The following is a 25,921-nucleotide window of genomic DNA, read 5'->3' as shown; positions in this document are numbered from 1 at the left end:
CTGAGTAGAGTTCCCTGTGCTATACAGGTTCTCATTAGTTAGCTATTTTATATCAATAGCGTGTATGTGTCAGTCCCAATCTCCCAATTCCTCTTTCCGTCCTTCCCCTTGGTATCCATATATATCATATATTAATGCATATATGTGGAATCTAGAAAAGTGGTATAGATGATCTTATTTGCAAAGCAGAAACAGAGGCACAGGCACTTGAACATTCATTTTCTGGAGAATGATCATGGGCCAATCACTGTAACGCTTTGAGCATCTGAGTATTTTAAATCTGTAAATTGAAAAGCAAAGAGTGTTCTTTCTACCTGACAAAATGGTTTTGAGGATTAAAATAAATAGCAAGCGAAGTTTGTGAATTTTAAGGTGCTGTGGAAGTGTTAGGCGTGGGGGCTGCTGCTGACAGGGACGGGGAGAAGTAGGGCAGCGAGGAGGGTAGTGGAGACAGTCAGCATGCAGAACAGTGTGAAGAGCTTTTCCCCAGAACTGTTCCTTTTGCACTTAAATGAACACTGTGGGGTTCGTTGTGGGTTTTGTTTTCTAGGGGTTTTTTGCCTAGAACAAAGTCATTGATTTTATGTGTTCTGTAATCTAAGCCTGATTCAGAACTGGGAAACCAGTATTCTTTAAATTTAAACCATAATAAATCAATGCTTTGTGCAGGGGAAGGTATGATAATCATTAAAACATGTTGAAGAACGTCATCAAGTTGTTAACCACGAGGAGGAGGTGGTGTTCCTTGAAGGCTTTTTTCCGTCTTCGCTCTAGGACGGCTCCAGCCATACACTCCGGACAGTTTGTTTACAGGATTGTTGTTTCAGTTTCCTCACCCAGAAATTGTTCATTCTGTTGTCCCAAGGGAATTTGAGATTTCACCAACTCTGACTGGCATGAGATAATTCTAGATTTTTCTTTAATATTTTCTAAACTTTATAAACTGTCTACCAATATTTTCCATTTTCAAAGTATTTGATTTTATAAGAAACTGTCCATATGATCATATCTGAGGAGTGGAAGTCAAGAGCCGTGTGCATGTGTGTGTGTGTGTTAAGTTGGCGGGGAGGGAAGTGTAAGAAAAAGCAGAGTGAAGGAAAAGTACTTTTTCTTTATAGCATTCTGAGCTGTTGGAAGCCTCTACAAGAAGCCTGTATAAATTTTATAATAGGAAATAAATCAGTGAAAATTTTAATATAATCTTATAGAGTACCTAGTTAACTTTTTCACATTTTATTCAACTCTGTGTCTACAGAGTTAAAATAAGAACTTGAAACAGTGAGTTCAGATAACTCAGGTCAGATATCCACCCTGAAGTTTTTAACTTTAGTTCTTCAGATTGATGATCTCTGGTAGATTCCTTTTTCATGTTTCGCTGAGATATCCTGACCTCCTATGCCATTCTGTACTACTAAAATCATTTTTGTAAACTCCATGATTTTGCCTGATCCTTGTCACAATGACTGACATTTTCAGGTGAGGAAATAGAAACAGTAAGTAAAGGCCCCAAGGTGAAGGTTACTGACATAATCCATCTGAAGGTATACAGCAGGGGGCGGAGAAGGTAATGGCAACCCACTCCAGTATTCTTGCCTGGAGAATCCCAGGGACAGAGGAGCCTGGTGGGCTGCCGTCTATGGGGTCGCACAGAGTCGGACATGACTGAAGTGACTTAGCAGCAGCAGCAGCATACAGCAGAGGGAAGGAAAGAACCGGAGGGAGAACTCGTTCTGCTATTCCTTGTAGTGCTACATCTGCATCTTACCTTGACTTGTGTCACACATAAACTGTCACTTTAAAATGGTTACTAAAATTTAAATAAGTGAACTTGGTAGACTATCCAGTCAGTGTAACCAGATTCCACTTTTACCCCATTCAGACCTGGAAACTGGTCCTCCCTTTTCACCTCCTTAGTCTCTGATCCATAGAAACAAAGAATTATAAGACATAACCCTGGAAGAGCTGGGCATTACCAGTTTGAAAACGTAGATGTTCCTATAAGATATTGAATAGATGGCTACAATAGAAATGTTTGCTTTGAATAGTAAGTGACCATGGAATTCATTTAATGGCGACATTCATTTTCATCTTTCAGTAAATGGAATGCAATGTCAGTATAAAGAATTATCCCTTCTCAGAAAGAGGCCATCACGTCTCAAAGTAAAGCCTTCTAGAAATACATATTGATTACTTTAAACACTGACATCTTTTTAAAATATTAATGAAGGTAAGCTTTCATTGCAAAACCAATTTATTTCATTTTCATTCCTAGATAGGGTGTTCAAAGCATTTTATTTGTGATGGTGGCACACAAATGGGAATCCTAAAACTTAAATGTTACATTGCTTTGATAACTTTTGTCTTCTAGTTCCATGTTTACTGCTTTTCCTATGTTTCCATAAGTAAAATAATGATAAGAGTAGAAACTGCTGTCTAAAGCACATGGCTGCCAACAGTATTAACTGCTTTTAGTTTGCATCCTAATTAAGCGTGTTTGCAGGTTGTTTTGCCAAAAACAATAGACCTTTTGTGTTGAATTCTGCCATAATATAAATTACATGTGTGGGTTAGAAATATTCTAGGAGAGAACAATTTTTCATAAGTTCAATCTTTCTTACTTAATAAACCATTTAGACCTGTCCCTGTGGTCGTTTTACTATGGACAGCATTAAGTCAAACACTTTATTTTCTCATAAGGTAATATTCAGAAAAGATTGCCTTTTAAGTAACACAAATGTTTCTCTTTTGATTTTTAACATTTTCTTTGTTTTGTAAATTCTGTAGAAAGTCTGAGGGTGGTGCCAGACACACTTCAGTTTATCAGAAGAAATGTGGGAATGTGTTGGTTTCATGATTTAGAGCTCTGTCCTTCCCTAAGGTGTGCACTGAGCAGAATGACAAATGCACCTTTGGGTTCCAGAGGAGAACTTAGACAGAGCTGTTTATATTTTGAAAAGAAGAATCTCAGTAGGATTAGATCATAGTAGGATTTAATTTATGACCATTTATTTTTCTGATTCTCTCTTACTTGATCATTAGTCTTACCAATCATCCGGTAATGGGAAGGCCAAGAGCATTAAAGTTTCATTAAGAACAACTCTCCTTTCTGGTAACCACTGGGGTAAAACTACAAGTATATATTATCTAGAAAATTCCAGGACATGTGACAAGATTCTGTGGTAAAAAGTGGTATCTTTCATTGGCAGTTTTCACAGACTCCCTTGGGGCGGGGTTGGGGGGGTGGCGGTGGTGCATGTGTTGTAGGGGGAGGAGGGCCTGGGGGAGGGGAGCAGGGCAGGGGTTCAGGCACTTTCTTAAATAAACCTCAGGCCCAAAAGTTTCCCGTCAGGTACCACCCAAGTGGATGGAAATGAGGTGCAAGTGGCTTTAGATTCTCAGTGGGTGCCTTCTATTCATTCATTCCAGAAGTATTCATGGCACATCTATCATTGGAGGCCGGGCACCATCTCACTGTCAGCTCTGCTCCTGCCTTAATGGGGTTTACATTCTAGTCAAGGAGACAGACAATAAACAAGTCATTATACAGGGAACTGAATTGTGGCAATTGTGATAAGTGCCATGAAAGACAACTATGAACCTGTGGGAATGTTCAACCAAAGATCCTAATTAGACCCATGGCAGGGTAGGGTGAGAATATAGGAAAGGCTTTCCTTCAAAAGAGATGTTTAGGCTGCAGCTCAAGGATGAGGCTTAGTCAGGCCAAGATGACGAAGATGAGCAGACACCAGAGAGAATAGAATATGTGAGTGCACAGAAGCAGAAAGAGGCATGGGGAGGAGGAGGGTGGCTGGTTTGGGGTGAACCAGGGGACGGAGGCAGTGGAAGCTGCAGAGGATAGCTGGCCAGAATGTTTGAGTCATGGTGGTAAGGCAGTTGAGTCCCCTTCAGTGATTTAACTGAGGGGGCATGTCATATTAGTGCAACTAAACGGGTATGGGAAAGTCTCATGTATAGAAGTCCAGAAGTAGAACCTCATGAAGTAAACTTGGTTCAAAGACATCTTCTTGATCATGTGCCCAACTCCACCTCAAAGCATCTCAGTGTGTCCTTGTCCTGACTTCTCAACATTTAGAATTTTGTTTTGGGATCCTGGTTTGTTAGTTTTCCTTGGTTTTCCTTTGGGTCAGTGTTTTTATTAAGGCAAGGAATAGAATACACAAAAACAGAAAAGTTCTACTGGGTTCCCAAGGAAACATATTAATACTTTCCTGCATTTTTTATGCTAATCCTCAGTGATATAATTGACTCTCAGAAGGTATTATCTCTCTACATTTATTTATTTATGAGAGATACTTATAAATAATAGATATTAGAGGTATGTATATATGTGTCTGTATATATATATATGAAATAATAAAGTGATAACTGTTATTCTTAAACCCAAACCCATTTTGACATTGTCTGTATCTTATAATTCTGGCTATGTGTGCAAGACCTTTATTTTACAATTATTTTACAAATCACAACCCTTTAAAAAACAATTATCTTAGGAGGGGAAAGGAATTTTCATGGCTATTTTCTGAATGGCTACAATCAGATGTTGAGTTAACAAGACTTTGATTTCATTCCAAAGCCCAGAGCCCTACAAGGATAGGATCTTGGGAATATTCCACATTCCTTAAAGAATGCTTATCAATTAAATCATCTCATTTTAATGACCTTCTGTGGAGTGAGGAGCTAGCATTTCCCCAAATTATCTCACATGAAGAAAAAACAAACACTGTAATAGATTCTTCTGATATCTGTGAATGGAAACAACTGTAACTTTTAATTAAGCTCAAATAGAGGTATTTTCACTGGGGGACAAGACACCCCAATACCATAACATCGGGGAAAAATGTTTTTGTCAAAGTTTATGAACTAAACAACAAAAGTTTATGAACAAAACAACAAAAGAGAGCCAAGATTAGAGAAAATGAAAGGTGCATACTGAGAGCTGACTTTAGTTGACTTGCATTCACTGAAACTAACAATATCTAACATGCAAATTTCTTCTTTAAAAAAAAAACAAAAAGGCAGTTCACTCTCACTCAGTCTGCCTTCTTGCTCAGTTACCAGGAGGCAACTATTTCGACATACCACATCATTTTCATGACAGCTGCAGCCAGCTGTGGGAAGGCAGTGCTAAGCTGCTATTATTTGCCTTGTGGTTGTGCAGGTGCCTTGTGTAGGTACCTCCTTTGCAATTTGCTTCTGAGACCTTGGTTCTTTGTGTATTATGTCTTTACAGAGGAGAGATACAGCATTTATTAGACACCTATGATGTGTCAGGTCCAGTATACCTGAATGAATGTGACATGGCACAGCCCCTTCCTTTAAGAGGCTCTGGGCTTTGGAGTGAAATTTATTACCAGACTGGGTTTTCTGCTGTTTCTTCTATGAGGATACATCATGAGCTTTATGTTTGTATTACCTCTTACTTGTGGCCTTGACAAACGAAGGACTCCATCACGATCACCCTTCAATTATTGATGATGATGTACTATGAAAGGGATGGAATTAAGCAGAAAATTAATGTGACCATCTGTAAAGTTATAGAAATAGTGAGATTGATATATTAAAATTGGTTTTGACCACGTTTATATGTAATCTAATCACTAATTAATTGATTTATTAAAATGTTCAATTCTTTTTGAATTGCTCTTGTTATGATCATAACATTCACATCATCAAAAAGTTTCCTTACCCACTGCAGGAGGAGGGAGGTGAATAAAAGAGTTCTTCAAAGAAATACTTTATGATACCCCAAAAATCATGCGACTCCTTGTAGGACTAGCATATTGTCTTTAATTTTCTTATCCAAAGCATTTTATAGCATTCTCTTTTAGTCACTTCTAAACAGTAATTTTAGTTCTTCAAATGGCAAACCCAGTTTAGCAATTTTTGACAAGCAACATGAAAGCCACTCTAGGATCATCCAAGGCCAGTCCTGAACAGAGAATGGTCCTGTCAGGGTGCTCATTCTAAGGTTGTCTGAGGAAGCAGGGTATAGTGACTTTAAGCTGGGTCGTTAGGAACTCTGTAAAAATGACTCAAAACTAAAATCAGAGAGGAATTCAGATTTGGTGTGGTACCAAGAGGAATTAAAGGGTAAGTGAATTGCAGCAAAGGAAATGTGATTTGGGTTGACATGAGGTAGGAGGATTCTAAGAGTGGACTTGAATGTATATATTCATGCTGAACTCCCTTAAATGAGAAGCCCATCACTGCAATTTGCTCAGCCTTGCCTTGTAGGAAGCAGCAGGCTTTCTGCCAGTCTCCCTCACCACCCCTAGTTCTCACTAGCTAACAAATCCTGCTTTTCCCATCTTCCTTAACCCCCTCCATCTGGCATACCTCTGTGTGGAATGTCTTCTTGAAGATGCCAGACCCTAATCATAAAGGCCTGTGAGATGGGTGAAGGTTCTCTGTTTATCAAGCAAGCAGCCAGTTGGCCAGTCACTAACCAAGGCATCAGAGTCCCTGCCAGGGAAGGTTAAAAAAGGAGGCACATGCTTCTCTTGATCAAGATATTTTTTGCCTCTCTGAATATTAACTCCTTAAGTGCCATTGCTTTAAATTATTGGTACAGTCTTTACTACTGTATGTTTGGATTAGATGGTTAAATTAGTTACAAATAGGTAGTGTGTTGATTGTTAACTATTTTGAGTCTTATGTTCCCACTTGGTTGTGGAACATTACTGCCACCAATGTTTAGGGATCGCTTAATTAGTGCCTCTTGATGAGAGTGAAAGAGGAGAGTGGAAAAGCTGGCTTGAAACTCAACATTCAAAAACTAAGATCATGGCATCTGGTCCCATCACTTCATGGCAAATAGAAGGGGAAAAAGCGGAAGCAGTGACAAATTTTATTTTCTTGGGCTCCAAGATCACTGCAGATGGTGACTGCAGCCATGAAACTAAAAGACACTGCTCCTTGAAAGGAAAGTTATCACAAACCTAGACAGTGTATTAAAAAGCAGAGACATCATTTTGCCAACAAAGGTCTGTATGGTCAAAGCTATGGTTTTTCCAGTAGTCATGTATGGATATGAGAGTTGGACCATAAAGAAGGCTGAGTGCCAAAGAATTAATGCTTTTGAACTGTGGTGTTGAAGAAGACTCTTAAGAATCCCTTGGACTCCAAGGAGATCCAACCAGTCCATCCTAAAGGAGATCAGGCCTGAGTGTTCATTGGAAGGACTGATGTTGAAGCTGAAGCTCCAATACTTTGGCCACCTCATGCAAAGAGGCAACTCGTTGGCAAAGACCCTGATGCTGGGAAAGACTGAAGGCAAAAAGAGAAGGGGATGGCAGAGGATGAGAAGGTTAGATAGCATTGTTGACTCAATGGACATGAATTTGAGCAAACTCTAGGAGACAGTGGAGCATAGAGGAGCCTGATGTGCTGCATTCCAGGGGTTGTAAAGAATCCGATATGAGCAACAACTAAACAACTAAATCAGTGTCTCTTGTCAAGCTGTGGAGTCTATAAACAGTATGTCCTGTTAGGAAAATTCATTGATCTTCCCAAACAGAGGCTGGTAAACATATTTCTTTAACTCTGCATTTAATCCAAGATTGCAATGTGAAGAAAACAGCCAGAGAATTCTAATAAGAGACCTGAATATAATTCCCAATTCTGATACTTACTAGTTAGCCATGTCTCTTTGACAAATTATACCTGTCTCTGTATCTCAGTTTTCTTATTTGTTAAATGAAATGTTATCATTATCCTTAAAAGGTTTGCAGGGGAATTAAATAATGTTTGAAAATTATGAATGTTGGACTTTGCATTGCTATCACAAAATGAAGTCAATGCGTATGATAGCCACTAACATGTGAGGCTACTCAGCTCCAGTTTAAAGTCCCATATTTTATGAGAAAATTAGAAAATATTTAGAGGAAAAAAATAAAACTCATCTATAGATAGGGAACTACTACTACTGCTCAAATATTTGAGAGGAAGTATAATTTTTAACCATGTGGAATAAAAGGTTATTGCAGTAATGGCTTTTAAGTCACGATGAATTACATTGAGAATGGTGACAGTTGATTGCCCTTGCAAGGGAGCAAAAAACTGGAGTAAAATAACTTAGGCATATGCATGAGGAATGTGGGTTAGGAACAAAGGAAGTTTACTGATTGATGAGAGTTGGAACAAATTATGGAAGTTAGTTGAAAATGTTTAGTAACAGAATAGATTTTTTATCAACATTAATATCCATTTACATAATTAATATGTGATCTATCAAAAATATTTTACTTAGGCTAGGTGACCTTTTTTACCATAATTTTTTTTAATTTACTTTATTATGGTAAAAACACCTAACATGATATCTACATACAACAAATTTTAAATGCTTAATTTATTATTGTTGTCTGTAGGTAGCGTTGTACAGCAGATCTCTAGAGCTTACTCACTCATCTTGCTTAGCTGAAACTTTATGCCTGTTGATTTGTAACTCATTTCCCCCTCCCCCACCCCCGGCAACCATTGTTCCATTCTTCGATTCTATGAATTTGACAATTTTAGGTATCTCATATAAGTGGAATCATGCAGTATTTGTCTGTGACTGGCTTATTTCACTTTACATGGTACCCTCAAGGTTCATCCATATTGTTATATATTGCAGAATTTCCTTCTTTGTAAAGATGAATAGTATTCCACTGGAAAAGGCAATGGCACCCCACTCCAGTACTCTCGCCTGGAAAATCCCATGGACAGAGGAGCCTGGTGGGCTGCAGTCCATGGTGTTGCTAAGAGTCGGACACGACTGAGTGACTTCACTTTCACTTTCCACTTTCATGCATTGGAGAAGGAAATGGCAACCCACTCCAGTGTTCTTGCCTAGAGAACCTCAGGGACGGGGGAGCCTGATGGCCTGCCGTCTGTGGGGTCGCATAGAGTCGGACACGACTGAAGCGACTTAGCAGCAGCAGTATATATATACCACATTTTTAATCCATTTATCTGTCAATGTGCATTTTGGTTGTATACGTATCTTGGCTGTTGTGAATACTGCTATGATGAATTTGTTGTTGTTGTTTAGTCACAAGCCATATCTGATTCTTTTGCAACCCCATGGACTGTAGCCTGCCAGGCTTCTCCGTCCGTGGGATTTCCCAGGCAAGAAGATTGGAATGGGTTGCCATTTCCTTCTCCAGGGGATCTTCCTGATTCAGGATCAAGCCCACATCTCCTGCATTGCAGGTGAATTCTTTACCACTGAGCCCCCAGGAAGCTCCAATGATGAATATAGGAGTACTAATATTACTCTGAGATTTTTATTTCATTTTGTTTGGAGAAATACTAAGAAGTGGGGTTGCTGGATTATATAATACTTCTATTTTTAATTTTTGAGAAACTTCTATACTGATTTCTATAAAGCTTACATCATTTTGCATTTCTGTCAACAATGTACAAGTGTTCCAGTGTTTCCACATTGGAGAGGTTGGTGAGGTTGGTGTTCTCACCAACACATGTCTTTTGTGTTTTTTTATAGTAGCCATCGTCACACATGTGAAATGAGATTTCACTGTATTTTTGATTTACATTTCCCAGATTATCTACATCTCCCAGACTATTAATGACGTTGAGCGTTTCTTCATATGCTTGCCAGCCATTTGTAAGTCTCCTTTGGAAAATGTCTATTCAAGTCCTTCACCCATCTTTAAATCTGGTTATTAGTTTTCTTGGTATTGAATTATAGGAGATCCTTATATATTTTAATAGTAACATCTCATCATATGTATGGCTTGCAAATATTTTCTCCCACTCCATAAGTTTTTATTTTACTCTTTTGTTTCCTTAGCTGTTCAGAAGTTTTTTGACATAGTCCCACATGTCTATGTGCTTTTGGTGTCATATTGATGAAATCATTGCTAAGGCCAATGGCACCTTTGTTGAAGATTAATTGACCATTTATGCTTGGATTTCCTGGTGGGAAATCCAAGCCCATGTATGCTTGGGCTTCCCTGGTGGCTCAGACAGTAAAGAATCTGCCTGCAGTCCAGGAGACCCAGGTTCCATCCCTGGGTTGGTAAGATCCCCTGGAGAAAGGAATGGCTACCCACTCCAGTGTTCTTGCCTAGAGAATTCCATGGACTTTGTGACCCTGGCAGGGTCACAAAGAGTTGACACAACTGAGTGATTAACATTTGCACTTACACTTACTACATGCTTGGATTTGTTTCTGGGCTTACTATTCTGTTCCATTGGTCTCTATGTCTGTCTTTGTGTCAGCACCATGCTATCTTAATTAACGTAGCTTTGCAATATATTTTGAAATTAGGAAATGTGTTCCTCTTTTATTCATCTTTCTCAAGGTTGATTTGGCTACTTTTGGTATTTTTGTGATTCCATATGAGTTGTATTTTTTTTAATTTCTATGAAAAATGCTATTGAAATATTTACAAGGAGAAATATCAATAACCTCAGATATGCAGATGACACCACACTTATGGCAGAAAGTGAAGAACTAAAGAGCCTCTTGATGAAAGTGAGAGAGGAGAGTAGAAAAGTTGGCTTAAAACTCAACATTCAGAAAACTAAGATCATGGCATCTTGTCCCATCACTTTATGGCAAATAGATGTGGAAACAGTGGAAACAGTGACAGACTTCATTTTTGGGGGCCCCAAAATCACTGAAGATGGTGACTGCAGCCATGAAATTAAAAGACATTTGCTCTTTGGAAGAGAAGTTATGACCAACCTAGACAGCATATTAAAAAGCAGAGACATTACTTTGCCAACAAATGTCCATCTAGTCAAAGCTATGGTTTTTCCAGTAGTCATGTATGGATGTGAGAGTTGGACTATAAAGAAAGCTGAGCACCGAAGAATTGATGCTTTTGAACTGTGGTGCTGCAGAAAACTCTTGAGAGTCCCCTGGACAGCAAGGAGATCAAAACAGTTAATCCTAAAGGAGATCAGTCCTGGGTGTTCATTGGAAGGACTGATGCTGAAGCTGAAACTCCAATACTTTGGCCACCTGATGCGAAGAACTGACTCACTTGAGAAGACCCTGATGCTGGGAAAGATTGAAGGCAGGAGGAGAAGGGGATGACAGAGGATGAGAGGGTTTGATGGCATCACTGACTCGATGGACATGAGTTTGAGCAAACTCCAGGAGTTGGTGATAGACAGGGAGACCTGGAATGCTGGAGTCTATGGGGTCGAAGAGTTGCACATGACTGAGCAAGTGAACTGAATTGAACTGAACAGGAATTGCATTGAATCTGAAGATCATTTAGGGTAGTATGGAAATTTTAACAACACTAAATCTTCCAATACCTGAACATGAACTATCTTTGTGTTTGTCTTTTAAAATTCTTCACCAATGTTTTGTAGTTTTCAGTATACAGGTCTTTCACCTTCTTAGGTAAGTTTATTGCTGCTAAGTCACTTCGTCGTGTCCGACTTTGTGTGACCCCAGAGACGGCAGCCCACCAGGCTCCCCGTCCCTGGGATTCTCCAGGCAAGAACACTGGAGCGGGTTGCCATTTCCTTCTCCAATGCAGGAAAGTGAAAAGTGAAAGGGAAGTCACTCAGTCGTGTCCGACTCTTAGCGACCCCATGGACTGCAGCCCACCAGGCTCCTCTGTCCATGGGATTTTCCAGGCAAGAGTGCTGGAGTGGGGTGCCATTGCCTTCTCCAAAGTTTATTGCTAAGTATTTTATTATTGTTGGTGCTATTGTAAATGGGATTACTTTTCTAATTTTCTTTTCAGATAGTTCACTGTTAGTAGAAACATGGGTGATTTTTATATGATGATTTTATATGATGATTTGTATCCTGCTGCTTTACTAATTTATTAGTTCTGAATGTTTGTTATAGAGTGTTTAGGTTTTTCTACATATAGTTTTTCTACATATAGTGAAAATGTTAGTCACTCAGTCATGTCCAATTCTTTGATACCCCATGGACTGTAGCCTGCCAGGCCCCTCTGTCCATGAAATTCTCCAGGTAAGAACATTGGAGTAGGTAGCCATTCCCTTCTCAAGGGGATCTTCCCAACCCAGGGATAGAACCTGGGTCTCCCACATAGTAGGCAGATTCTTTACCGTCTGAGCCACCAGGGAATCCTTTCTACATATAAGACCATGTCATATGTAACAGCAACAATTTTATTTCTCCTGACTTTGATGCCTTTTATTATTTTTTCTTGCATAATTTCTCTGATTAGGACTTCCATTACTATGTTACTATGATAAGAGCAGGCATCTTTGTGTTGTTACTTAGATCTTAGAGAAAAGGCTTTCAGTTTTTTACCAGTGAATATGATAATAGCTGTGGGCTTTACTTATGTTGGGACTTTATTACATTGAGGTACTTTCTTTCTGTTTCTATTTTCTTGAGAGTTTATCATGAAAACTTGCTGAATTTTATCAAGTGCATTTTCTACATGTATTGAGAGAATCATGTGATTTTTTAAAATCCTTTATTCTCTTAATGTGCTTTATCATAGTATCGATTCTCATATGTTGAACCATCCTTTTGTCCCAGGGATAAATCCCACTTTGTCATAATGTATGATCCTTTTAAAGTGCTGTTGGATTTGATTTGCTAGTGTTTTTTGAGAAATTTTACATCATATTCATCGGGGATTGTGTCCTATAGTTTTCTTGTCTTGTGGTGTCTTCAGCTTTGATATCAAGATAATGCTGGCTTCATAAAATGAGGTGGATGTGTTCCTTCCTCTTCAATTTTCTGTAAGAATTTAAGAAGCATTGGCATTAATAGAAGAATTAATGTTTAGTAGAATTCACCAGTGAAACTATCTAGTCCTGAGCATTCCTTTGTTGGGAGATTTTTGATTGTTAATGTAATTTCCATACTAGTTACAGGTCTATTCAGACTTTTTACTTCTTTGTGATTTAGTCTTGATAGGTTGTTTATTTCTAGGAATTTGTCCATTTCTTCTAGATTATCCAGTGTGTTCATATATAATTGTTCACAATAGCCTCTTATGATCATTTCCAATTCTGTGGCATCTGTTATAATGTCAGTTATAATTTCTCTTCTTTCATTTCTGATTTTGAGTCTTCTCTCTTTTTTTCTTAATTAGTTTTGCTAAGGGTTTGTCAGTTTTATCTTTTAAAAAACCCAACTCAATTTCATTTATTTTTCTATTGTTTTTCTAATGTTTATTTTATTTCCACTCTAATCTTAATATTTCCTTCCTCCTGCTAACTTTGGACTTAGTGTTCCTTTTAGTTCCTTGAGCTATAAAATTAGATTGTTTGAGATCTTCCTTTTTTAAAAAATATAGGTGTTTATCACTGTGAACCTCCCTCTTAGTACTCCTTTGCTGAATCTCATAAGTTAGGGTATGTTGTGTTTTCTTTTTCATTTGGCTTGAGGTATTTTCTAATTTTCTATTTTGGGCTTTGTACAATAGTCTCCCACAATCTCTTAGACTAGTTTTACTCTTTTTCCTTCCTTTTTCATTTTGCTCCTCTGACTGAATTACTTCCAATAGTCTCTGTCTTTGTGTTTGCTGATTCCTTCTGTTTGATCTAGTCTACTACCAAGTTCTTCTAGTGAATTTTTGATTCAATTATTGCATTTTTCAACTCCATGATTTCTGTCTGGTAATTTTTTATATTTTCTATCTCTTCATTGAAATTCTCACTTTATTCACACATGTTCCTTTGACCTCAGTGAGCATCTTTATGACAGTTTTTTTGAATTCTGTGTCAGGTAAATCATGTAATTCTCTTTCCTTATAGTTGGTTTCTGGAGCTATATCATGTTTCTTAATTTGGAACATCTTTGCCCGATTGTTCATTTTCCTTAACTCTCTTTGTTGGTGTCTGTGCAGACACCAACAAAGACAAGGCAGTCTTCATAGACTAGCCTCATGCAGGAGAAGACCCCCACAATTCAGACTGGCTAGAGATTCTGGGGACCTGTACTAACTCTTTCCCTCCTCAGGGAGAAGCAGGCAGCTGTCATTTTTGTCTTCTTACTCTGTACTGAGCAAGAGGAGAGATATGGCCTCTAGCAGTCCAACCCTTCATCTCAGTTCGCCCCACGGTGGCTAGACTCTACTGGAGCCATCAGAACTCCAAGATAGGCAAGAATATACCAGTTCTTTATACCAGTTCTTCTCATTCAGCCCCAGAGAAGGTGAACATGCAGATTAATCCCTTCCCTCCCCTAGGAGAAGCAGGAAGTTAGGGAGTCTTCCTGATTATATGGCAATACACTAGGGGCAGGGACTCTGGTGGGAGGGTGTGCTGAATCTCCCTACTGAATTCTATAACTCTGTTCATGTGGACCCAGGGTACAGGAATTTTCAACTAATTTCTTGATTTCTCACGCAGAGAATCTGTCCATGAATTGTTGGGTTTGTGTGAGAAAGGAGAATTCAAGTCTTCCTGCTCTGCCACCTTGCTGATGTCACTCTTTAGGTTAGGGGACCTTCTGAATTCACTTCCAGTCTTGTGATTTTATTTTCTACCACTTAAGTCTCTCTTGGACTGAGAGGTGATCTCCTTGACTGTTAAAGTGGAGTACAGTCCTGAGAGGCAAGGGTATGTCTCTAATTCTGCTGGTTGATATCTGGCAATCTCAGAGCTTCTCAGTATTTTGACTTCTTCACTTCCAAATAATAGAATCATGGCTCTTTTTTGGTTAATTTAACATTATACTCATTAGTAAGATAGATAGTTTCTGTAAGCTTCAGATGCCTCATCTACTCAGCAATGTTGTGAGGCTTAAATATACAGAAAGTGCTTAACATAGTGCCTAGCAGATTGTGTGTTATCATTATCATCAGCAGCTTTTTCCAATTTTTAATAAAATAAATGAGGCAGAATGACATCCCAAGTAATATGATAATCAAGCCAGAAGGCTGGGCATTCAGCTAATGCACAGCAACTTGTAACGTACAATAAATGTAGGTTGGATGAATATACAACAAATGAATGGTGAATGAGAGGCAATATAACATAGTGAATGAATTGAAATAAAGTGTAGCGGTTGGAAGTCTGAAGAACTTGAGTGTAAGTCCAACTTCGATCTCTTATAAGCAATGTGGTCTTGATCAACTGGCTTAATTCTCTAAGTTTCATGTCCTTATCTATAAAAAGGGGTTATGTACCTAATTCATAGGGTTCTTATATATGCTATATACATGTTTTTTTGCATATAAAATTGTCTAGAAATAAGTAACTATTATTAACAGTACCATTAATTCTCTTACTGAAAGTTATGAAAAATAACACAAATATCATAAGGTATATTATTTTATTACTTCTGTTTATTTTTACCATTTTATTGTTATTTCCTGTTGTGGTTATTGACAAGAATGATTTACTTATTGCCAGTACAGAATGACCCATTCAAACTACGTCATAGGTTTCACTCAGACCGAACAACTTCACAGATGTGCATTCTTCTTTGGATGGAGCTGGGGTCGGAAAAAGGTGGACAGAGTTAACAGTGTTGCATTCATTTATGCAGCCTTAAAGAAACAAAGACCTGTTTCCACCAAAGAAGGCTTTAAAATGCTCCACAGTACATCTAGATCCCTTTAGAGCATCACTTATCTAGCCAAGCTTCCCTGGTAGCTCGGCTGGTAGAGAATCTGCCTGCAATGCAGGAGACCGCAGTTCGATTCCTGGGTCGGGAAGATCCCCTGGAGAAGGTATAGACTACCCATTCCAGTATTCTTGGGCTTCGCTAGTGGCTCAGCTGGTAAAGAATTCATCTCCCTCATTGCAGGTGAATTCTTGCAGAAGAATTCACCTGCAATGAGGGAGACCTGGGTTCCATCCCTGGGTTGGGAAGATCCCCTAGAGAAGGAAACAGCTACCCACTCCAATATTCTGGCCTGGAGAATACCATGCATCCATCAGAATAATTTGGAAGACTTGTTTAAATAGATTGTGCTCCGTCCCTAGAGTTTTGGGTACTGTAGTCCTGATAAAGCCCAAATTTTCATTTCTAGTAAGTTCCCACATGATACTGATGGTGATGGTTCAAGGACTACACTTTGAGAACCATTGAGTTCACCGATAGTATGAGTAACCCGACTCCAGAGTGGGAATATTTGCAGAAATATTTTCACTACAGTGAATTGCCCGATAACTCCCATGAAAATGAGGGCTTCCTGTTTTCAACACTGCATTGTCCTTTCCTTACTTTATAAATTTATTGGTAGGAAAAATGATTTGATGAAGTTGTTTTTAACTTTTGTGAGCCTGATAAAATCTACTGATACTTTCTCCAGAAAAACCCAAATACACATACACAAATACAAGCATTGCTTGTAATTTCAGGAGGTTCTCAGGTACCTCCCCATACAGCCCACCTACCAACCCATAAGAGTATCAGTAGAAAAACTACCCCTTAAGGAAAAGTCTTGGGTTCACTTGGATGTAACAAAAATTTTCTTCTTATACTTGGATTTGCACTCAAGTTCTTCTTATACTTCTTCTATACCTTTCAGTTCACTCATTTGTAAAATAAAAGTAAAAATAATAGTCCTTACCTCAAAGAGTGATTAATTGATATAGCACACTGAAGAGCCTAATTTGAAAACGAAAACCACTAAATATTACCTTTTGCCCTCTCGTTATAGTCCTGCTACAACAATCCTCATTCTTGAGGCAAGTGGATGCCTCTCCTCAGTAGGGGAAAGATCAGGAAGTATAAGAAAGAAGAGCCCAAAGAGTAATATTTCAAGACTTTACTCTATGCTCATTGCATTCTTTTTCTAAAATCTGGTCACAGGTTGCCATATCATGGTTCTCTCTGTGAGTCACTGAGTAATGGGGTCTGGCAAGCCCAGGCCTGGCTCCATGACCTGAGAGTCTCAATTCATTTGCCTGGAAATACTCCACTTTGCAAACGTCCAATGCCTTGTCATGTCCCCATGTTAATGCTTTGTGGCAGAAAGACAGAAACGTGAAGTCCTAATAGGGGCTCATTTCCAGGGTAGAAGATAGTGAGCTTTGAGAAATAGTGATTAAGAGTAAAGCCTGATCCTCACTGTTTCTACCAAAAAAAAAAAAAAAAAAGTGCAGTGATAAGCTAATCAGCAGACATTTAGCACTTGCTGTGCACACCGTGCAGTAGGTGACACAAAGAGGAGTAATATATGCTCCTATGCGGTGTCAGCTCGCAGTCCAACAGGGGAGATGGCTACAAACAAAAACCAGACAAAGAGAAGCGTAGAACAATGATCGCGACAGTGCTTCAGGAGCACAGGAGAGGCAGAAATCAGCTTCAGTGGTCATCCACAGAGGTCTCCTGGGCAAGCTGGGATTTAAGCTGGACTGTAAAGAGTGGGGCTGCTGTCCACAAAGATGATGGTGAATGGTGTTCTAGGTTGTGTGAATTGTTTGAAAAAAGATGTGGAGTTAGAAAAGTATTTGGTAGAAAATTTGCATGATTATGATGTAACCAGTCTGACTATAGTATGGGTTGTGCATACAGGTGTAGAATTTGAGGCTCGAAAGGTTAAATTGGAAGCATATCATGGGAAAGAAAGCAAAGGCCAACAAGGAGCTTTGACCTTACTCTCCGTGGAGTGGGGAAGGGTTGAGGGCCTTTGAGTAGGGAGGCAAATCTGTTTTTTCAAAGAGAACCCTGTGCCACTGCAAAGAACAGGTGACAGAGGCAAGAAGAAAGCAAGACCTAGAAAGTCACAGGCATGAGCTAAAGCCAGAGAAGTGAGAGTAGCCAGAGGGGATGAAGGAGAGGGACATTTGAGGGGCTGCATTCATCCAAGGCTGGCTACGACATGCAGCAAATAAAGCAGAGGGGAGCTGGCCGGGCTCTCCTTGGCGTACCTGATTCCCAGCTGGGTTGCTGCCTCTTGCAGACCATAGGCTCAGAAGAAGAGGCTGAGAGGCCCAGAGGTCTTTGGTGAGGGGCACCTCCTGGCTATCTGCAAAGACTTCTCTCCTTCCTAGAATGCCTAGAGGGGTAGCAATTGGCCATCTGCTTTGCCTGTGTGGAATAGCAATCAAAATCAATGGTTCTCAGACATGGGCCCTCTGTCTGGCCAGGTGAGAAGTCCTAAAGTTCTTTTAAATCAACGTTCAGGCACTTTCCCAGGTGATTCTGATCTGGGAATCTAAGGTGGGTGTGAGGTGGGGCTGTGCATCCATATTTGGTAAAGCTCCCAGGTGACTCTGATGCACAGCTGGATTTGGGAACTAGTGTGGGACCTTACCGGAGAAGGCAATGGCACTCCACTCCAGTACTCTTGCCTGGAAAATCCCATGGACAGAGGAGCCTGGTAGGCTGCAGTCCATGGGGTCGCTAAGAGTCGGACACCACTGAGTGGCTTCACTTTCTCTTTTCACTTTCATGCATTGGAGAAGGAAATGGCAACCCACTCCAGTGTTCTTGCCTGGAGAATCCCAGGGATGGGGGAGCCTGGTGGGCTGCCGTCTCTGGGGTCGCACAGAGTCGGACACAACTGAAGAGACTTGGCAGACTGGTAGTGGCAGTGGGACCTTACTGCTGAGCTGGGAAATGTGTAGAAACCATGGATTCAATTAAGTTTGTGCTAGTGAACACTGTGATGGCTTGAAGACCTTAGCATTTGGTCCCCAGCACTGTCTCAAACACAATGACCCTCATTGAGTGTCTCAGCCACCCCTCCCTCCTCAACTCCAATCCTCAGCAAACACATCAGGAGCGGGGAAAGCTGTGTGCTTGACAGGATCCCCTGAATGTCCCAAAAGGTCTGTGTGCATACAAGTCATCACTTTCACCTGTCCTTGGCCATGTCACAGGAGCACCATGAGGGCCTCATTACAGGTGTTTTGAGACTTTAGAAAACAGGCTACATAAAAATACTATCCATTTTATGCCAGGCTCATACAGTATTGATAGCACTTTTATTATTGTTGTTTTTATTTTTCAGAGAAACCATACAGTACAAGAGTAGGGTAACAAGGGTAGATGTCAAACATGTCCCTTCTGTCCACTGGGCTCCACGGGATGCAGGGGCCAGTGCATGGTCAGACACCCAGAACTGGCCCTGAATCCACCACCCTCCTGAGCTCCAGTTTTGCTCCCGTGCCAGCATGGAGGAGGGTAACATAAAGGCATTTTTCTCTCCTTGTAAAAGAGAAGAAAATGGGGGAGGGGGAATTATTTAAACACACCTCACTCATGCTGCAATCACGGCATTGTTTTTCCTGTTGAAACACCCTGTTGGTTTTTAAATCCCTTTAAACCTACTCGGCACCTGTATGGCCCAGATCCAAGAATTATTATCGAACCCCTCGCTTTTTATATTTAAACACGTAGGAGTTTCTGTGATGGTATCTGGCTCTTGGTTTCATTGAAAATTTCAGAGTTTCCAGAATTTTTTTTCTTCCATCAAAGCTAGAAGCATGCAATTCTCAGTCCTGATTTTTTTTTTTTAATTAAGCAGAGAATGGTTCCCCCCTTAAGTTCTCCTGGTGTTGTTCCTCTCTGAAAAACTTTCTGAAGTACTAACCAAAAGAGAGGACAGGGGGAGGATGGGGGAGGTCTCTGTCAGCAACTTACGGTGTGTGAGATGGCCTTTCTTTAGGGTAAGGACTGAGGCTGAAAGTGAAATGAGAACTTCCCGGCAAATTCATTATAACACAGTATAATGTGAGCTCGCTGGGCACAGAAATAGGCTGAAGGAAAGCAACTTCAACATCAGACCTAATTAAATACTTTGATGTCAGAAAGCAGAGCAGGCAGGGGTGGAAAATCAAATCAGACCAAAGTGAAGGACCTAAATTCAAATGGAAAGAAGAAATATTTCTCCCTCTCTCTCTCTCCTTTTCTTCCTTTGCCATGAAGGAAGAATATGATTGAGGAACAATGGGCTATAAATTCTTCAGCCAATTAGTCCAGTGACTTACTACTGTTTCTAACGCACAGAATGTCACAGGCTGTTTTGCAGCCTCCCCAAGTTGGTTTGTTAATAACAGGAAGCTAGCACTTCTCAGTACAGTGGATCAGCTACACGTGAAAATAAATGCAAAAAACCTGGAGGGGAATAGCAGCAGACCGAGAGTAGCCTTGATTTAATTTAACATTTGGGGGTCCACACACAAATGAGCATTTTAGTAGGCTTCATGGTGGAAGTTGCTGTCATTTGTAAAATATTCTGGCCAATTAGCTAATAGTGTGCTTGGATTTCTCCTGTTTTGATACAGTAATACTAAGTACATTGTGAAGCCCAATTATACAAATCATCCCCATATGCCATACCAGTCTTTCTTTATGAACTGTGTTTATAAATCCTGTGTGAGGAAATGTGTACTTCAGCAATTTAGACCATGTGTAAAAACATAGCCAATGGGATTGTCAAGAAAACAAGTTCCAGCCTAGGAAATCCTAATGTGTTCCGCTGGAATAACAGGAGGGTGCCAGGCAGCGCAATGTCTGCTTAAATATATATTGCTTTATCGTGTTTAACCGATTTAGGGGCTTCCGCTTCGCTTTCTGTTATTTTATTCTTCTTTTCTTTTAGGATCCAACCTTGGAGTTTTTGAGAAAATTTGGGATTGGTCTTCTCTCAGGCACAATAGCCTCAGTCATTAACATCCCTTTTGATGTTGCCAAAAGTAGGATTCAAGGGCCTCAGCCAGTTCCTGGAGAGATCAAGTACAAAACCTGTTTTAAAACAATGGCCACGGTCTATCAGGAAGAAGGGTAACACATTCTTATTTTAATAAATGAGCAAAACTAAAGCATTGCTAAAACTGTATTGTACTTCCATTTCGACTAGGGCCATTAAGCCCTCCTGCATTGGGTCTGTGTCTGAGAAGCTTTCGGGAATAGATGAGGAACTTTGTGAGATAACACAGTAATGAGATGTTGGCAAAAACCTCCTTACACCAAGAAACATGAGCCACGATCATTCAGTATGCAGTGTGTTTGTCCTAGAATGCCAAGGTGAACTTTCCGCTTGACAGTTTGCATAAGACGCTATTGCATATAATATGCCTTGTTCCCACATGGGCAGGAGAATGAGTGTCCTCTCACTCTCCTAATCAAAATGTCACCTAATTATATTCTCCTGGGAGAGTTAAACATGAGAGTTTTGTGAAAGTAGTTTTCTTTTAAAGTATGTGCCTTTTTCTGCTGGTCTTTTTTTTTTAAGTCTTGTTTTTGTCTCTCCGCCCCTCACCAGGTCTCATTCTCAAGTAGGCAAGTAATGTTTTACGATTTTGATCTAAACTGCATCATATTTCTTTTTGTGAAGACTAAGTCTTTTAAACTCAATTACAAGAGTCATTTTGTCCATATACACAGCTGTCTTAAAAGTGAGGCCTGTCTTGAACACAAAAACTATCTCGCTGATAAAAATCCTATTTCTGATGGGACAAGATCAGCATACCTTGAGTAATAAAGAATTAACTCTTTCTCTCATCCAATTTGCTGCAGGGAATACTTGGCCAGATACTATCTGTTTGGAGATTTGAAAATTTTTTTTCAAATGACTTGTTTGGGTAAATGCTGGGTCAATATCTCAATAAAGTTGAGGTGCAAATCCATTGCATGTTCAGAATAAGAATGTTTGTGCTCCTTCTCTCCTGGTTCTAGCATTTTAGCTTTGTATAAAGGCCTGCTTCCCAAGATTATGAGGCTCGGACCAGGTAATGATGTTTTCATTACTTATATCCTTCCTTCTTTATTGTTCTAGTATCCCTTTTCTTTTTCTTATTTGTGTCTATCTGTAACACAATAAAAGTTTGTCACACTGTGAAACACGGAAACCTTAAGAATAAAAAGTTGCATAGCAGTAAGACACTAAGGGAATCCAATAGATGTGTTGGACTTGTGTTATAAGGTATTATTTATGGCCTTGCTGGAGCCTGATAGAAGCCAAAGCCCAGCTTAAGTCAATAGGAAAGGATCCACAGTCAGTTGGAGTTTGAGTGGCTTCTGGCTAAAGGCGAGGATTTTCACTGAGTAAGGGACCAGCCCAATAAACCTTTCCCTGGTTCTTCTAGTTCATTCTTGCTCCTGCCTCAACTTTGCTTGACAGAGAGAAAAGCAGGAGGACTACTCCATGAACAGCCAGGGCCACTCTCCTCACAGTCGCCTCTGGGGAGGGGAGCGGGGGAAGCTGCAGCCTGGCTCTCACCTTCCTGGCTCCTGTCGGCGTGATGGTGGAGGGGATTGGCTCGGGGCCTTACCTCAGGATGCCAGCCCACAAAAAGCCGGCTGCCATTCCCACAGGGAGAGTCAGCTGCCTCTATGTAAATAGATAAGAAAGCAACTGCTGCAGACTCTACCACCTGGGCAAATAGTCTTGGATTATAAGCAACCTTGTGAATAAGTACAGAAGTATGCACTAGACCACACAGATTTTTTTTACCAGGCCACACTCACCTACTTAGACATCCTGGTAATCTTCCCCCAAACCTTCCCCTGCTCCTCCCCCCTCTCCCTTTCCCCTTCTGTCTGTCCTCCCTTTGAACACCCGATGTGCCCCTCCCCTGCCACACTCACACACGTGCATATTTACGTTTAAATCTCAGCCTTTCTGCCAACCTGAGATATAGAACAGCAGTCTGTAAATTGAAGCTGGTGAACAGTTCATACTTTCATATATTTAGAAAACACTTTTACAATTCCCAGTCCATCTATCCCAGACTTCCTAGGCATTTAGCATGGATTTTTGCTTCACATTTGAGATTCAGACGTCTTACTGGTCCATGTATAAAAAGGAACTCAGTCATAAAGAATATTGGTGATTTTGTGGAACTCTCTCTGCAAGAATGTGGTGTTTTTCCTTCACCACACAGTAAAAACCTGCTCGTAGACCTAGTATTAGAGAAAATCATAGGACTGACCCTCCTCCAGCATTCTCAGGAGGCCATGGGCCTGAAAAGGGAGAGTGATCAGGGAGAGTTTAGCTAAAATGGTAATTGACTGGAACCTCAATCCAAAACTCTTAAATAATCTGACCCCAAGTTTTGTTAGAGGCTTACAAATGTTTGGTTGGCTTCTTAAATGTTTTTGCATGAGGTGTCCTGAGTTGCTATGGTGTTAAATCCAATGAAAAGGGTTGTTGTGAACATGGTGTCCAGGCTAAACAAAATTGTGAATAACTGGTCTCCACTGTCATCCCAAACATGCAAGTCCTACCAACCTCAAAGGAAAGAAAGTTGTAGAGAGGAAGGTAAGACTGAAAGATAAGAGTTTTGTTTTGTTTTTGAGAGAGAGAGAGACAGTAAAAAAGAAAAGCTGGATGAACCTGGAATTCTCATCCTTCATTCTGGAGAAACATCCCAACTTATATACAGTTGTAAAGGGTAAAACATCTTAGTTTTATAACAGTCTTAACAGCTCTCTGTGGCTAATGATCAGGATCTCCCAGGAAAGGAGAATCTTAAAGTCTGTGGTTCAGACGCCAAATGTCACTAGGCTGAAAACTTACTCAATTCTGTGTGTTCTTGTCTTACACTGCAAACGGTTAATAAGAGGAAATACAGCAATTACATACGTATGACAACCCTCTGTAGCGCATCCCTTTTTGTTTGCCAGAGCTCCAGGAGGGCTACAGCAGCCAAGATGGGGCTAATAGAGTATCTTCATGGGTTAAAAATGAAAATTACAGGCAGATAATTATCTTTGGCATAAGGTTACACAAACATGTGCAGCCTGTAGATTAAAAAAAAAGCATATGGCAGTGTGTACAAAATAAGATGAAAATCAAGTTCTCTTTCTTTCTGTCAGAAGTCAGTCTTCTGTTCACATAGCCAAGTCTTCTCTAAGATGTGCTCTGGATATTTGTCCACATTTTGATTTTGTAGTACTGTTCACATAGACACGAAAGGACAGAGAACATCTTAAAGGGCACAGGATGTGTGCTGTTTACCGCATCGGAGAGAACACAAAATCATTCACATACACGTGCTTCTAATGTCTAGGTATTCAGCAGCCTCAGTGTTTGTCTTCCTATATCGTATTCCTGTTGACATATTATATAGCAAGCGTTTTTGCAGCCAATTATATAACTCTTCCCTTCCCAGATAAATGATGGGTTTTATGACACCCAATACAACTACCAGATTTTCGAGTGCAATCCATATCTCTATTTGAGGCAGATGAAAGGAATGAAGGCAACAAAAGGAGGTTGAAAGCTGGCTACGTTTTGAAATACAGATTTTAGAAGGACTCAGAAGCTATTTTTCACATTACAATTCAGTTTGAAAGCTGTAAGAGAAAACCAGGCTCATCTATCAAGCACCATCTTAGAAATGTCCTTGTTGAATGCAGCTACAACAATGCTCATTATAAACTGGAAAAGATAAATCCTTTGCCTACATATGACAAATCTGAAGGTTTCTGTTCACAGGAAAGTCACATGCCCTTACATGACTAAATGTGTATTTATTTACTTTTAAAAATTAAAAGTGCCTGAAAAAGAATCTGATGAGAAATGATGAAGGTTACAGAAACTCATGGGGAAAAAATGTATTTGGAGGCTCAAGATGGTCTTGATTTTGCTCTGAGAATTTTCCACAGTAGTTTTCTGTCTATGTGTTGGAGCTTGAGAACTGATGATTCTGAATGGCTTCTGCCTGATAGGCTGCATAAGACTCCAGGGGATTCAGAAACCCAGTGGGAAAGACAACACAATTTCACAGGATTAAAAACTGCTCTTTTCTTTTCTAGGTGGTGCAGTGATGCTGCTGGTTTATGAATACACCTATTCATGGCTTCAGGAGAACTGGTGATTGCCTATGGTGTATTTTCCCCCCTTGTGAAAATGGATTTTCATTACACAGCACCATCAGGAGGCGAGAATATCTATCAGTTAAGCCCATACAACGATAAATTATAATTATACACTTAGATACAATTATAAAGGGTAAAACAGTGTGTTCAAGAACAAAACCTATTTTGATACTTCAAAAATTATATCTAGACAATGTGAAACTGTCGTTTTAATCATATCCTTAAAACTATGAGAAAATTAATACTGTGAAGCAATGAAATATATAAACTGAATATAGAAAAGTAGCATGGAAATTAGATATATTCCATAAAAACAATACAAATTTTATGACCTATGTTCCTCTTACATGGCTTTGCAATAAAAATTCATTGTATTGATGATTATTCTTTCCCAAAAGGTAAAGAAGTGCTTATAAGTGAAAAAAATATGCCAAAATGTAAAGTTTTTATAAGGAATTAAATGCTTCCATAAATAGTATTTAATCATATACATGGAAATGTTTCTGAAGGGTACTAAAATGGCCTTTTTAAAATTTCATGTTAAAATTTGAATTGTTGGTTTATATCTCATCTGTATTTTCCTAAACCTACTTTATATTTTGCACTGTTGATTAAAGCAGATCATATTTTTAAATTATGATATTTGAAGTCTTTTGTGACAAAGATAAAACATGAAACTATACTAAACTACTTTTCTTCACATAGTTCCCTTTGAAAACAAGTTTTAATGCTGAAATATGTTCATGTTGAATCCAAATCTGAACTGCTCCTTAGGCCTGTTTGTGCTGTCCGTATTTGCATCAGATACCTTTTCTCAGAATTCTTACCTATGCCATTTTTTTAAAAGGATGTTTAGAATAAACTACATTTCTAGTTTACTATTTTTAAGTGATGGTTTCAGATGTGAAGTCTACTAACTTCAATGTTAACATATGTATTATGAAGAAGAAAATGTTTCAAAAGAGAAGTACATTCTTGGCATTTGCAAAGATGCCTGTACTAACACGCACTCAAAAAAAATATCTCCTTGACGTTGATGTAACGAAGCTTAATTTTATATCTGCATCCTGAAGTGATGCTCCTTCAGTATCTTGAGTCAACAAAAATATCTGCCTGTTCTAGGATGACACCTGTTCTTAACTATAACCAGGAGATCTGTCTACCATGAAGCTGTGTCACTAAAACATTTTGAAAATAAAAAATGAAAGATAACAT

At 39.5% G+C, this 25,921-nt stretch overlaps 1 protein-coding gene across 6 annotated transcripts in view; it reads left to right on the top strand.

Annotated features, from left to right (window-relative positions):
* The window catches only part of SLC25A21 (solute carrier family 25 member 21), a 553,178-nt gene extending 527,260 nt beyond the window's left edge, over nucleotides 1–25,918 (top strand). For all 6 annotated transcript variants that reach the window (XM_061394952.1, XM_061394951.1, XM_061394950.1 and 3 more), the window contains 3 exons: nucleotides 20,484–20,665; nucleotides 21,560–21,612; nucleotides 24,644–25,918. In XM_061394952.1, coding sequence (XP_061250936.1) covers nucleotides 20,484–20,665; nucleotides 21,560–21,612; nucleotides 24,644–24,705 — 297 coding nt within the window. In that variant the 3' untranslated portion in view covers nucleotides 24,706–25,918. The remainder of the gene's footprint in view (nucleotides 1–20,483; nucleotides 20,666–21,559; nucleotides 21,613–24,643) is intronic.
* The last annotated feature ends 3 nt before the right edge of the window (nucleotides 25,919–25,921 follow it).

Source organism: Bos javanicus, chromosome 21 (genome assembly GCF_032452875.1).
Source record: "Bos javanicus breed banteng chromosome 21, ARS-OSU_banteng_1.0, whole genome shotgun sequence".
NCBI classification, from domain to species: domain Eukaryota; kingdom Metazoa; phylum Chordata; class Mammalia; order Artiodactyla; family Bovidae; genus Bos; species Bos javanicus.
The sequence above is the reverse complement of the archived record's forward strand: the minus strand, read 5'-3'. Positions and strand labels throughout refer to the sequence as shown.